General features: G+C 48.8%; 1 protein-coding gene across 1 annotated transcript in view; it reads right to left on the bottom strand.

The window, feature by feature from the left end:
• Nucleotides 1–13064, bottom strand: part of LOC142564776 (ras-related and estrogen-regulated growth inhibitor-like protein) — a 56715-nt gene extending 43651 nt beyond the window's left edge. Inside the window, exons 1-2 of the mRNA XM_075675930.1 lie at nucleotides 12571–13064; nucleotides 7808–9140 (exon numbers count right to left, since the gene is read on the bottom strand). Of these exons, the coding sequence (XP_075532045.1) occupies nucleotides 7808–7871 (64 nt within the window). The 5' untranslated portion in view covers nucleotides 7872–9140; nucleotides 12571–13064. The remainder of the gene's footprint in view (nucleotides 1–7807; nucleotides 9141–12570) is intronic.
• Between the last annotated feature and the right edge of the window lie 2590 nt (nucleotides 13065–15654).

The following is a 15654-nucleotide window of genomic DNA, read 5'->3' as shown; positions in this document are numbered from 1 at the left end:
ATTCTTAATAGCCGTCGTATGTTTCGAACAATCTTTCGAACGCCGCGAGAACTTCAGCCCGTCATTAATCTTGCGCGCCCGGAAACCCGCGACAACAAACTTTGCCGTTATGCTATAGTTGGCCACCACGTCTGCGCACAGTAGCAGTAGCAGACGCGGCGCGCTGGAGGTCGTCGACTGCAAGACAACGACATATGCGTCGTCTGTGCCTCTTCTCTGGCAGCGAAAACACACCTGCCATTTTTATCGCCGCGAATGAAAGTGCGAGAGTGACACGGTGGAATAGGAGACTCTCACTTCGCTCCCTGGGTCTGCGTGTGAGCCGCGTCCTGACGCGCGTTTGTTTAAACTTGCCACATAAAAGCGAGATCCGCACGCTCTGCCATCGTCTGGCCGGCCGCGGCGTCATTTACGAGACAGCTTGACAAGCGGTGGGAGGTTACGCATTCGAGGCTGCATTACGGGGACGCGCAAGGGCCATTGTGGATCGCGTGCTCCCCGCGCGATCCGCCAAGGAGTGCTTCCGGCCTATCTCTCGCTAGCCTCGGGGGCGCACTGCCTTTTGTCCGTCCTGACAGTTGGAACGACCGACTCGCGGCCGCTTGCTATATAAGCAACGACGGCGTGTCGCATTGTGTGCGTTAGCCGTCGTTGCTAGACGACGCGTAGTGACAGTCTGTTTAGCGACTCGGCGAGCAGGCCGGGTCGCCAGGTCGCTCGGGCGCCTCTCTCCGCGAACTGCTTGACGTTTCTGGGCGAAACGATTGTAATGTCTAGGCGGGTATGGTTGCCGTTTGTTCTTCGCTCGGACTTGTTTGCATTGGAGGCATCAATGCAAACACTTCTTTTGTCCCAAGAACTGATCGGAATGCATTGTGGATTGGGTCGTGAGGACCTTGTATCCTTCAAATAGTCGTTGTCCCTGTCTGACCTTTTTTAGCTTCCTATTCTGCGCTCCTTAACGGAAGAGCCGTGCAACCAGGAATTTCCAGACACCCACGCCTTTTGCTGTCGCGTAGAGCAGTCTTTGTCTTACCGCGCTATGCTTGAAATGCGAGACCCTCGGCGTGCCCGACACATGTTGTAATCCAGGGACGGTTCGCGGCGTTCTTTCAAGGTTGGCATATCAATTCCGCGGCTCACTAGATGTGTCAGCTTCAAATGACCAACTTCAATTGGCTGATGCACGTTCGTCTATGGAAACAGGTTAGCTAGTTGGTTAGTTGACTGGTTGAAATGCTCGATTCAGGCACGATGTTGCGGTGTTGGCCTGACCATCAGGACTGGCAGTTGGTATGCATGACTGTCCTCTTTTTTGAAGTGGTTCGAAACGCACCACAACGTGCTCATTCGTCAATTCAATGTACTCTAACAAGAGTAGAGAGAAAACAGGAAAGGTGGGGAAGTCAATGAGACACGTGTCCCGTTTGCAACCCTACGCAAGGAGAAGGAAGTATTGGTAGAGAAATAAGCGATAGAGAATGAAGGAGGCAGCCACAGTGCGCAGACGTAGGGCTGCCCATCGCACCTACAAACGGTCACTAAGGCAAGCGGATTTCAGAAATCGTGGCAATGCCCGAGTTGCTTCGTCATCCTGAGGCCTATCAGGCCACAAACCGGGAATCTTTGAATATTGTGTAGAGTCTAGCTGGTTTTACATAGTGCAAAGCAGGTCACACTCGATGTCATAACGAGTACGACAACACAAGGCATTTCGGATTTCTTCTTCCCCGCTGCATCAATCGCACATGTCAGTGTCTGTAATTTCACTGAGGAAAGAATACGCTTTCGCAAAAACCACTCATAGACAGAAGCACCGCAGTGAAATTGCATCGCTACGGAAAAGGTGCGATGGCATCTGCAGCTTAAAGGAGAGGTAAAGTCTGCGGTGGCGACAAATCCACGCGCTCTAGTTGTTCCAGGAAGGTTGCGTCTTTGTATGAGCACAGAAATGAAGATATCTTGTAGCATCCCTTCTTGACAAGCGCATGGGAACCGTGCGGTTTGCTTTGTGGACTGACCCGGAAGCTTCATTAGCAAGGACGTTACGGACGATGCCACCGTAACCCGGCAGTCATTTGAATACGACGTAATGTTCTTTACACGAAGCCTGACTGAGGGATTGCCTAATATCAGATACCGACTGCTGATGTCTCCTATGTCGTGGGGCTGACTGTAAACACTCAAGGAGTACCTTCGCTTCACAAAATGCGACCGAATTTCAAGGCTGAGTTTGCAGGATGCAACTGACAGCAGTCCGTAGGGCTGAAATCCTCGCCTTTGGCTTCATCATATGTGACATTTTCAACATGGCACATGTATGGCCATGATGACAACAGCACATGTATAGCTGGTGAAGGAGCACAATCCGTTAGCCTAAATTGGCGCCATCAACCAATGCCCTTCGTGCAGTAACTGTGCCACCTGTTGTAGCGCCACTATTTTAGTGTCGGCCGTCCTCGGAATTTCCGATATCTTCAGGCGTACTTGTGGTTGTCAAAGGCCTTACAGGGGTGGCAAAGATCATGCTGCTGTAGTAAAAGTCAGCGGAAGGCAGATCCCCTGACGTACAACTTTCGAACATGTGGTTTGAGGTCTGTGCGCCGGAAAATCAGCCATGTAGTGACTCGGGACTCGAGAGTGATGTCGAATGTGCGATCTGTGACTGTCAGCTGCGACACAAAGGTTTCGAACGATTGAATACGAATTGTTGCACAAGTTAACGCGCACCGTGGTAGCACTAAACAGGTGCGTTATGCCTGGCTTAGCAGACTTTGAAGGGTGATAGTATTTGTTTTGCATGCGTTTGCCAAAACCAGCAGGCTGTAACCTAAAGCGCCAGAAAGAGAGCTCTGTAGAGCTGCAGCAGGTACCGCGTCGATGAACCGAAGGTTTTCCCGCACATGAACATCTGTACATCTGCAGTGGAAGTAAGTGTTCTTAGAGGTAGGAGCAGTGGGCCTCCACAAGAAGCCCCTGTCAGAAATCATACCTAGAAAGGGATGTGTCTTGTGTCATGAAAATTTCTGATCGTGCACGGGTATAAGGAAAGATGTTATGGTTCTGAGCGCCAAATCGATTAATGCGCCTGTTTTGTCGCAGACACTCGGGCATCAAATGTGTGCCGAGATAGTGACGCTCGGTCGTGTATCAATGCGAACATAAATAGATTCGCCTGCTTTCGCACTTTCATCGCCTACTTCGGGGTGCGGAATGCGTTACACATACTCATGTGCCCAGACACTCGCATGCATGCACAAAGAAATATATGAGCATGGTTGCCTAGAGTGTATGAAGGGTTAAGTGCCCTGGGCCACCCAGGGCACTTAACCTGCTGTACACCAAACTGTGTGATAGATAGGGTATGACTCCTCTTGTGCTATTGGCTTATCACACGTTCAGATAATCATCTGCCCTTGAAATATATTCCTGGAAGCGCTACGGTGCCGACAAGACAAATCTCTGCTGATTCAGGGTTTTGGCGCCGTTAATCAGTTTATATGCATGCCGACAAGATTTACTGAATGCCCCCGAAAGAAAGAATACAAAAGCAGCTGAACATTTCTCTCGCCAAGGAGCCGACAAAGCTCGCGAAGCGCGACCACGCGCGACAAGATGGATTCTGCAACGCATCGCCAAAACAAACTCTCCGTGCCAATAAAAAAGAAAAAGAACCTGCTCCACTCCGGCACGCTTCATCTCCAGCTGAGAAAGAGGTGTTAAATCTTAGCACCCGGACAAGACCTACCTTTCGCTGGCGCCAACGAATCTCGTCAGACCTTGTTACGTCACGCCACCCAGCGCGCAGCCACTCGCTCATCCTCGCCGCGTGCCAAATTGAAGAACAACCTTTTTGACTTCGATTCGACGAGAGGGACAACTGCCAAACCGGCGGTGGAAGAAGGAGGCGGACGGGGGGGGGGGGGGCACTCTCCCCCGTCGAACGTGAATCTTCTCTACCTTTTTTTAAGGTCACCGCTCTCGACCGACTGCGCACTGACCAGCGACAGGACGTCACGCAGAGCGCGAGCAGAAGACGACCGTCTGTTCCAATCGCGCAACAGGCCGCCCCCCCCCCCACTTCACATACAAACACACACACCTCTTTCACGCCTGGGATAAAGCATTCTAGATGTCTGCTTTCAAACGTGCACTGCCAATGCGAAGCAGACGACGTGAACATTTTCAACCGGCATACACCGCGCGCGCAGTTCTTCACATGCCGGAGATGTGAAGACTCTTTGGGTTCACTAACCCGGCGGGAGTTGGTTATTGCAGAGCGTAACCTAGATTTTCTTTCGTCGGCAGCCTGGGCCAGGTAAGGTACTGCCGGGCCCGTTCATACAGCTCAAGGAGCGCGCGCGCGGACCAGGCGAAATCGGTTTCGAAAGGAGAGAATAAAGAAAGACTACAGCCACTAATACTCACCGACAAGACGCCGAACAAAAATGAAAAAGCCCATTCGCCGCTTAATATCGCGCCAACGGGGCTGCAGCCGCCGGGGCGCTAAAGAAGAGATGACCACTATCCCATTGACCGCATTTCCTTCTTAGCGGTTCCCTCCCCCTAGCCCCCCCCTTCCCTCTCTTTCCTCTTTCAATACGGCAGTCCGGTTCTGGTGGCTGTGATTGGCTACTCTTTCTTATCTTTAATAAATGTCACCGCACCTAACACTCAAGCATCGACGACGACAACCAGAAAGAAAAAAAGAAGATAAAAGAAGATACTGCAACCCTTCACTACAAGTTCGCCGAACTTCGAGACCGACTTGAGTCGGTCACGATTGCGCTTTCTTGTTTGAGTGGAGCTCTACGCACAGCCTTCATTTTGCCTTGTCTTGGCTTGTCTTAGTATAAACACGGCTTCTGCTGACTAGCTCTTGTTATTGCTTCTGCTGCTGCTTCTTCGGCTCATGCAAATCGTTTGCGGTGTCTCTGGTCACGCAGATGTCTTACGAGCTGTAACAGACGACAACCTGGTCCGATGCGAACTGGCCGTAGCCGATTTCGCGAATAGTTAAGATAAACGCTGAGCTTCATCGTACGAACAAAATAAATTTTTCGAGCGGTTTCTCCACGCAGCTTCTGTGGTAGCACAAATACGCACCTTGCGCATCCCATTCCAACGACGACTGAAACCAACGACCGCGAAAGAATGTCGCCACCGCTGGCTTCGAAAGGTTGTCCTATCTGATAACGTTTGCCGTTTTAAACAGACCTACATTCGGCGATTTCTCAGTGCGCACGTTTCGACAACATACCGGATGTTTCAGCGAACACTTTCCAAAGCATACTTTTAGGACTGCCTGTTGAAGATAGCACAATTCCAGTTCTTGAGCTGGTCTGCTCGTAGAGGCGGACGTTACGTGGATAAAAAATTGAAACGCATAATTAACAAATTAACACAAATTCGTTAATTAGTTTTAACTAATTGCCTTATGGCACATATTGCAATTTACAAATTCAAAGCAGGGAGTTTGGAAAGTGGATACACTTGGAATGAATTCTCAGGATGACACCAAAATAATTAGTTATAAACCTAATTCATATACGTTGCTAATTAGTCGATTCTGCATTTCATTTTATGTGCAATCAATTACCGCCTCTTAGAGTAAACTAGCTCAAGGACTAGAATTGTGGACTAGAATCAAGGACTAGAATCTGCCATAGGTAACTCTAAAAAAAGTTTTGAAAATGTTCGCTGAAACAGCCTCTATAATATTAGCCGTGAATTCACATGTAAGAATCATTTACATTTGGTGAAACATAAATAATTGACTTCGTTCCCATATTATTCGCCTAAGTCCACGGCAATAATTAAAGGCCACTCGACAAAATCGTTATGGCCAGACTAGTTGTCTCTGTTGTGACGTCATCGACATGGTGTAGCTGTAACTGCTTTTTGGCTATCTCTTCTAGTACTTGACGAGATTGTACATCTTCATTGTTACTGTTTGAGTATGCTGTCATGAGCATAAATATCAAGTTGAAGCTCTCCTCCCGCAGATTGACGTTTACTTCCAACGCAGGTACCATTCCTCTCCGATATATGCACACACAGTTTCGCGGGTGCAAGCCTGCTTCGCGTGCATCACGTGATATCAACTGACTAATAACTGGAAGAACCGCAGTTAAAGTGTTACCCCATTAATGGGAAAGATAATCATCCTTCCCGCCCTCGTTCAGTGGAAGAAAATTGCGTTCGTTTGATTGAATGGCAGAGACTAAGGCCACGTGCGTGTGGCGAATAGATCGCTCAAATAGGCAACCGAAACAACTAAAGAATTGTTTGCGAGGATTGCGGTAATGGTGCGAAATAGGACCCACGCCCAGGTGCTAATGGTTTCACTCACCTGTGCTCGGGGCGTTTCTTGCGCCGCTATGCTGCAAGAAAGCTATAGTTGTCCAAGGGCGCCGTAGATTATGGTGGTTGCGTAAATCGCTGCGATATGCCGATTATTGTATCTGACATCCGTATAAGGCGCACCCGCAATCCATTCATCTTCGTTCCGGGTAAGTGGTGGACCCTCACGATTCGCATAAACGTATCGATCAACTATACCACTTCGACGTAAACACTTCCGCTTTCAGTGAAGGCTTTCGCAAGCCTTTATGATAGACACGTAACGAAATATACGGATATAACTACTTGATCCACGGCGTAGGAGTGCTTGCTGCAAACAACGTCAAAACAACAGGTGTAGTTGGCTTAAACTTTACCTGTGCACAAGCCAAGTACCGCTTGTTAGTAAATGTATTTCTCCGGAGAAATGTGAGTTATGGCATCATAGCTTGGGAACCGAAGCTGAAGAGCCTTTGTGATTCACATGTAATAAGGAGGGCATATTTAAGCTACAAAGCATTTGACGAATCAGCTCGGTAGTTTAGGTTAAGTTAGACGTAGTAGGTTGAAATACAACCGTGCGCAGATGACAAGCTTACCGTGTTTCTCATTTTTTAAACCATAGCACTGCAGAATGTTTCTTTGGAAAGCAAAATGCTCAGGCAGGCTTGCATAACACAAGAGAGCAACATTCATTACACTCTTCGAGAAACGGTCTGCACGTTTGCCACTACCTCAACCGCACTAGTCATTTCTAAACATATTGTTTACAGTAGATCCTAAGGCGAACACAAATCGCGTGATTGTGCTTTCCAAATGCATACTGCTTGCATTGGAATCTGCTACTAAGTTCGCAGCGCTGCTCACAAATAATCGCAAAAAATCTGCACCAAGGTTTGGCTGATTTGTTTTTCTGGCGCTTCGTTCGGAACTTAAAAACTAGCGGAGCGGTCGTACCCCAGGAGACACTTCATCAATAACCGATGTTGTAGGCGCGTGAGAGGAACGAAATAAAAAAAAAACTGGGAAGTGTCAGCAGCTCAAATGAGTCTCGTATTGGAATATTTCTCAAGTTAACCTAGGACCTGTGCTAGCGGTATAGACCGATTCGTTTGGAAAAACAACCACCGCAACACCAAGGCACCCACGGATCACACGATGTCGCCCGCACGGCCAACCATAGAAAAACAAAAAAAGGTCAGAGGCAAGAAAAATAAACCGCTAGTCCGCTGACGCAAACAATCTTTGAAACTACAGCACTTTCTCCGCTAGGCTCTGGAATCCCCCTGTAGTGCGAGCTCTGTTGGCACACACAGGTAAGGGGCATAAAGGTCACAGCGTATCGTCTCTCATCCGAGCTGCCAACAAGACAGAACGGCACAGTAGGGGACGGAAACACTGCAGAGCAAAGGAAAGTGTGATAGGTCAGAGAAGAAACAAGAAATGGCTGCGACGATCGACTTACCAGACTTTCCGGACCTGGGCCCGCCAAGGACGGCGACCTTGATGCGATTCACTCTGTTGGTCATCGTCGCTGTAATTTTTCGTCTTCAACTGCTTTCTGTTGCGGTTTCGGCCTTCTTCGATCCCTCAAGAACGTGGCCCCTTCAGCACTTCAGCAACTGCAGACGAAAGTCCTGCGCCGCCATTCTTCTTCCAAAGTCAAAACGAAGCAGGCCACTGCACAGGCGACCGCCGCGAAGAAAGCTCCAGATGACACTCTTGCCGAGAGGTTTTCCAGCAGACGCTGGCTGATAAAATTTGCGCGAGAACCACCCACACGCGACACACACAACACACTCGAAACGTGTCACGCCGATCTGGCTAGGCCGACCAAGTCAAATGGAGATCCGACAACAAGCACCGCGCGCTGCCACCCCGAGAAGGCCGAGTCGAAGCACGCCGGAGAAAATAACAAAAGAAACCGAAAAGAGGCGCGGCCTCACGACCAACCGCTTTCGCGCTTACGTTTTCGCACCACACGGCACACTCTTCGTCGGCCAGGTGGTTCTCTTGACCTTCTCCCGGAGGCCGGGGTGAGGGAGTGTGGATGAGGAGGAAGGAGCAGCACAGAGAAAAAAAAAGCGTCCGAAAAGAGATGCTCCCGATGCGGCGAGCGCTTCGCCGGCACTAGCGTGGAAGAGCCGGCGCGTTTCTCTCGAGACTCGGCGGTCAGGGTAGGCAGGCAGGTAGGCACGTGGTGGCAGGGGCCGACGGTGGTACTACTCCTCGAGCAAGAGTAGTTTAAGTTTCTTGTCGAACGCACTTCGACGAGGGAGCCCCGGTCGTAAGAAACAGCAAGAAGACACGGGCACACGCGTCGAACGCGTCACGTTTGTCTTTCGCTCCGCTCTTGCGTGTGATTGCTGCCGCAGAAGCCTTCTTTCGAGGCCGGAGCAGCACCTGCCCGTCTCCTATGGTCGTTGGCGAGCGCGTGTCTGTGCGTTCGTGTCTCGGTGCCTCTCTCCGATCCTTGTGCCCTCTGCGGAATTTCCCGTTGGTGAGACGTAGGAGCGCGATCGGGGTTGCGGGCGTACCGAGATTCGAGCTTCCCTGTTCGATATGCGTTCGCCGCGGCTGCTTGAACTGCTAGCTCGCTGCCTTGGAGGGGTGCAGATATGCGTTGGCGATGGACTCTCGCGTCGCCTCCGCCCGAAGCTGTTTCTGTTTCTCCCTCCTCCTTTTCTCGATCCTCCCTGGATGTCACGATGCCGGGCGAATGCCCCCTGAAGTAGTCGGTCTATGTGCGACCTCTGGCGGCGGGGCTCCTTGCTTGGAGTCCCGGAGCGACGATCTCTCTGAAAAGAATGCGCCGCCGGTAAGTTACACAATTGGCGAGTCAGACACACACCTGGCTTGAGACATGAATGCCGCGCCTCGGTCGACGTGTTATTTATGCGGTGGCAACCGTTTTGAGGACGCCCTGCCGCTGCCGTGTACTATATAGCCCTTGAAGAGGGTCTCGTCCCTGTACAAGTATAGAAAATAGGTTTTGCGCCATCCGAAGTAGTATACGAGTTGTTTGCACATAGCTGCACGTGGCAGTCACTCGTGCCGCATAATTAATTTCTGTAGCCATGTAAACTTCACAGAACAGATATGGAAACAGTAGTGTGAAGCGCGGTCTTTAAATAATTAAAGCAGTAAACCTCGTGCATGGGCTAGTTGATGCATTCTTGAACACACACCACCTCCGTGCGAACCGTACTTTTCTTCGTCCTTCTTTTTCGCGCTGACCTGTTATGTGTTTGTTCATTAATTAAAGCAGTTTAACTGATAGTTGCTAGGTGTGCTAAAATGAAGGTGGCCCAGGGCTGCACATATTATGTACTTAATAAACCAGAAAAAAAGCGAAAGTTTGTTGGCCCGTGAGGTACGTCTTCCGTGCAACCAAAACGCGTGATTGGAGCTGTGTGTCCTGATACACTTCTAGTATTCCAAAAAGAAGTTTGGTGATCGCCCTAATTCTTCAGCTGGGCCTTCCATAACTACTACGAAAAACAGTATACATGTGAAGAATTCGCGTGATATCATAACTTGCCAATACTGCATTAACATTAACGTGCAAGAAGGCACAGCTTCACGTCATGCACAGCAATACCACAAGCGATTTTCCCCTCTTTCTTCAAATAGATATCTCCTTGAAACGTCGACTCTGATAACGTCTGATGTCTGGGCAAAAGAAAGTTATGGGGTGAGGGAGTTTGCGAATCGCTCAATTTCAGATTCTAGCTGGTCTGTGATCTCCGTGTTCCAGGTAAACCAATCGTAAACTTCTAGTTTTCTCTGAAGTTGGAGCAAAGGTCGCAGTGGGCCATAGGCGGCTTACATCACAGGCAGTCGTATCGCGCATGCTGCATTTTTCGTAACGCAATAATTTTTGAAGAAACTGAGTCGTAAAAGTGAAGCAAATGTGTTGCGGAAACTTCGCCCTCTAAATCATCACATGTTTTTTTTCGTTTTGGACCAAGTGCCCGTGAAAATATTTAGTGATTTCGGATTATCAATAAGCACAGTACCACTGCCGTATGCTGCCAAGCATCCTAGTGCATCACAGTAGAAGCGAAAACAAAATACAGGCTGTTTTGTTTCCACAGCCGCTAACATAATGAAGAAATACTTCGTTGTTCAAATATTGAAGTTTCAGGTTATTCGACAAATATGGACTTCGATCGTCCAATCAGCAACAGAGCAAAAGGGAAAAAAAACAGACATACGCACGAAAGGAAGAGAAATTAACTACATCAGATGCAGATGTTATTTGTACAAATAACCAAATAACAATATCTTTGATTCGTACCGTAAGTCAGTCCGTTCAATAGACAGTTTGTAGGTTAGAAAACTCACTGCATTTCCAAGTAAGCTTACGACGGCGCTTAAAGAGGCCGGTGCACCTAAATACACCAACCCCTTTGCATGGCAGCCAAACTCCAATAATCGCAATAACCCTGTATGTTGAGCCACAGCAAAATACTTAAAAGAATCGAATTATCGGATAGAATGCCTCTATTCGGAACATAACTTTTCGAATGATACACAGAATTTCATATGTTCGCACGCACGACTCACAGCAGCGATACTACATGACGGTGAACAAGTTGAAGGGTTTCGCATCGCAGTGCGCATTTTCTAATTGCTGACTTACTTTTGGAGACTTCACATCGCTCTACTAAACCATCGACGAGAATTTAGGATTCATCCATAGAAAAAGTGCAAACTAACTTGTTTATAAGCAAACCAAGAACACTGCGAGCATCATTTTGTTTAAGCTTTGCCCAGAGATATCACTTCGCAAACACAATAGCACAGCACGTGTGACAACCTTGCCGGGAACTTTCAATAGGAGTTCTAAAATTGGTCGAAACCAAGCTTGGTTTGTCATATCAACACGCTTGTAACGTGTGCTAAGTGCCCACAACGAGCTTCAACAAACGAACGTTCATATTTTTACAGTTACGAACTTCACTTGCCCAGGGTAACACATTTTTCCAAAATGAAAGAAAGGTGTTGCATAGGAATTTCTTACAACTGCACTGCTAAGGATCAGACAGATCTTCCATGAGCAAGAGGTGTCGGTAATAAGTAAGTACAGCTTCACCGGGGATGAACGACAAACGGTTTAAACAGTCGTCACTGGACGAAAGATGTCAGAATCAGTTTGCGCATTCTCCACTACATCAACAAGTTTCACTTCGCCGCACACGTGACATTACATTGGACATGGAGCTCGAAAAAAACCCCACGCCTTCGTGATCGCGCAAACACACACGCACAGAAGGCAATAAAGTTCGTGGTACAGATCTGCACAAACTCCGGGCATGCATGATTCAAGAACACTTTTCTTCTAATATCGAACACCTCAAAACGCACTCGGAGGCTATCAAGTTTCATGACACATTGTTAAATAATTTCCGACTTCAAGATTTTAACAGTCTTTCCTAAAACATTTGGCAAGTCCCCGCACAGGGTTCGCTCACTAACTCCAAAGTTTAAATCCGACAACTCCATTCTATTCGGCAACCCATGCTTACTATCTGAAAGTCACACCTGCGCACGCCGAAAACCGTACAGGCGGAGGACGGAGGTGGCAGAAAGTGGGCGAGCACGCGCAAAACACACGTGCGCACGGTTCACTCGATCTGACGCCAGACGACTGGTGGGTGATACATAACAAGACATCCGCCAAATTTCTGACAAGCATTTATCGTAGTTTCCAACAGATTAAGTCATGCTTAAAGCAGTTTGGTAGCATCTTCGTCCAACGTATTCGACGCTTCTGATGCACATGCGATGAGCACGAGGCAAAAAGCACTTTCCTCAAGAACAGACCACCCAATCTGACACCTACGCTTAGTGCTACCAGCAAGAGATCTACCAACCTTCTGACAGTTTTCATCAGATTTCCCAACAAATTTCACCAAGTTTCAGCAGTCGGAGCAACAATTTTTCTAAACAGCGTCGTCCGACGTATTGGACGCTTTTGACCCACGTGTCCGCATTTAGAGAAGCAGGAAAATGCGTCTGTGCTAATCACCCGATCCGTCGCGTAGGTCTGATAACAATTTTCTGTAAAATTGCCAACAGGTTCCATTACATTTTGTCTACAATCCGAACAGCCAACACCTTCCCTGCCAGGACCGTCCGACATATCGAACCGTCTTTTGACGCCCGTGTGCTTGACCACTTTACGCTGCGAAAGCGTGCGGGTCGACAAACGCGAACACTCACCTCAGAGCTGCCTTCACTTAAAGGCGAGTGCGACCGGTCACAGGCGTCGCAGTCGACGAAAGCAAGCGTCTACGACGAGAACGGTCACTCCGTTCAGGAGGATCCAGCGACCTGACGGACGTTGATGTCGCTGTCCTCTCGGCTCGCGTGCTGTGCACGACGGCGAGCGCGGGCCTTCGACCGATCCGGAGGCGAGACCCTGTCCGGGTCCACGAGCGTGCGGCCGAACCGTGCGGACGTGTCTCGCGTCCTGACGTGGAACGCGAAGGAGGGGGATCGTTATGCAGCTCCCTTCGTGTGGGAGAGATTTCTGCGGCGGCCTGCTACTTCGGCGGTCGTTTGCCGACTGACTGACCGCGTCGTGAGGACCTTGCTCGTGGCGCACGCGATCTTCCTCCCCACTCCTCTCGCCGGGACGCCGGCTGTATGCGGCCGAGGCGTGCGTACAGACCCGAAACCGGCTCCTTCCTTCTGCGCTCTCCACCGTGTGTGTGCCGCAGCGCGATCTGCTGCTTCTGCTGCGGCGGCGGCTTGGGCGTTTGTTGCTGCTGGGCGTTCTGACGCCGGTTCCTGTCCCCTTCTCTCGTCCCCTGCCGCTGTCCTCTCCCTGTCTCTTCCTTCTTTGCTTTGCGCTCATAACCTTCTCGTGGGTTGTTGTTGTTGCCGTTGCGGCTCCCTCCTCCCGTCTACTTGTGCTGGTCCGACGTCCTCTCCGTGTCCTTTCATCCTCCTTTGCTTTGCGGGCGCAGTGTTGTTATTGTTATTGTTGTTGTTGTTGCTGGTGGTGGTGGTGGTGGTGTTGGTGGTGGTGGTAGCGGGGGTGTTCGTCGTCCAAGGCGGGCCAGTTGCGTGACACCGACTGCCCTCTGGGCGGTTGCTTGGTTGTCCGCTTCGAACGCAGTCGACTTTTCCTTGGAAGCGTGACTGACTCTCGAGCATCCGCTGCACATGGGTCAGTTATCCTCACCCTTTTGCTCAATGGATGAAAGTTGCAGGGGTGCGGAAAGAATTTTATTGCAGAATTAGGAAAGAAAGAGATAGAGTGCGAAGGAATAGTTGTGTATTTGCAGATTTTATTGACAGTGGAGTCGGAAGTGTTAGTGATTGGAGACTTTGTCCGCCGTGGTCAACTAGCAGGAATCATATTTAGTCTTTGATGAACGCAATGGACTGACTTCATCATAATTTATTCTTTCTAAGCGTATGGAGTCACTTTTAAATGCGAGGATTAGTACGCGTTAGAAAAATCTTGAAAAGGGTCACATAAGGTAATGAGCAATGGATTACGAGAATACCGTCTCTTTACTCCACTCCATGATTTGACTAAATTTATACCTCTGCCGTAAGGTTCTGTGGAGTCACTGGTCCATGGTCTGCAGGCGGGATAGACCACGACGAGTGTTACGGCACATTCGACGAGCAAACACGTTCCACAAGGACTGGAAGCCATACGCTATGCTAATTCTCCAATCTCATCAATAATTCGAAGAAAAAATTATGCTTCCACAGTCATTTAATGCTTCTGAGATCAACTAGTTCAAGCTCTCGTTAGTTTGTTCGCGGTAGCAGCGTGGGACGCAAATCCACATGCCTACTGGCATGCTAAATGTTCTTGCAGAGCCGCAGGTTCCAAGCGGAACTGCTCACCTCTTTATCAGAACTTCGATGCATGATTAAATACTTAGCACAATGGTCAACTGTGAACTATGATCCTCTGTCAACACTATTCCCAATAATTAGGACCACATTATGTATTTATTTCACAAGTTTGTTTCGTTAGAGTATGTTTTCAACCTCGCTCAGTGGTATATTGGAACGAAAAAGATGTAAAGACTTTTTACTTTGACGTGTCAGCATGCGGATCTATGCCAACAATAAAAAAAAAGTCTGCTTTTAAGCGTCTGCGCAACCCGTTTGCAAAGCCAAGCTAAATGATGTTTAGAGTTGTGAAATAATATTCGACACGAAGCTCGCCATAAATTGCAAGCTTTACGAAACCGTGGCCGTTGGCTGCCACTTCACACACTGTGGGTCAGTGTATCAGACAGTGGGTTAGTACTGGTGGGCCGGTGTAGAACATGGGGTGCCTTTACTTGTGCTGTTACTGCTCCACGTATTGGGATGAATGTGAAGTACAAACTAAAAGTATAAATGACTTGTTCGTGACTACTAACATATCCGTATTACTTCTCTCACCATGATCTACCCCACTTTGTTCACTCCTTTAGTAAGCGCTCGTTGGTAGACCCGAGCGCAATAGCACATCCTCAAGCAAGTTCGTGGGTCCGTAAGCGGTAAGCGCTGAGACGCATGCCAGGAATAATGACCATCTACAATGGCTTCTGACGAGTTGCATAAACAGGAATGACACTGCAGTGCTGGTTTCTTCGATTACGTTTCTTCCAGATTATGTTATCCGAATAATGGGTCAATGCTGAGGTTGAATAAACCGTCGCGTTCAATATTAGATGGCATGGTGCCCGTGGTCGAAGCGTACCCAAGGCTCCAGAGAGACGCTAACATAAGAAAAAATTTAGAATGAAGTAGCATTCCAATTACTGCTATCATTTATTTTAGTATGTCGGCACCACCATGCAGTAGTGTGGCCGCTTCGACGGAGGGCACCTTGTTGCCGCTCAAATTAAACGGGACTGTGCATGGCGTAGCCGTTTCCCTGGACGCAACGACTACTAATTGTTCGGTTCCGCTGGCAGAGCAGATGCTCTGCATTTTATATGAACCTGTCCGAACAACAACCGGAATAATCCAGTCTTCTGCAAGCCTGCGTTCGCTGCGCTGACAGATAAACCTATAACGGATATACGAAACCCTGCTTGAATTCTCACGCAAACACAACCTTTGCCGCAAGCATTTAAAACGTTACGCTAGATATCAAGCTTATGAAGTTTTCATGATCATCAGCAGCAGCAGTAGTAGCCGCAGCCGTTGGCGCACCTATTTTGCCGCACCGCAGCCGTTGCCGCACCTATCTACGGCAAGGTGAGCGCTTCTCCCAGCGATCCCTATTACCCCTGTCTTGCGCTAACTGATTCCAAGTTGTACTACCAGATTTCCTGATCCCAA

Source organism: Dermacentor variabilis, chromosome 11 (genome assembly GCF_050947875.1).
Source record: "Dermacentor variabilis isolate Ectoservices chromosome 11, ASM5094787v1, whole genome shotgun sequence".
Classification (NCBI taxonomy): Eukaryota; Metazoa; Arthropoda; class Arachnida; order Ixodida; family Ixodidae; genus Dermacentor; species Dermacentor variabilis.
Note: the sequence above shows the minus strand (reverse complement) of the source record. Positions and strands in the feature narration are given on the sequence as shown.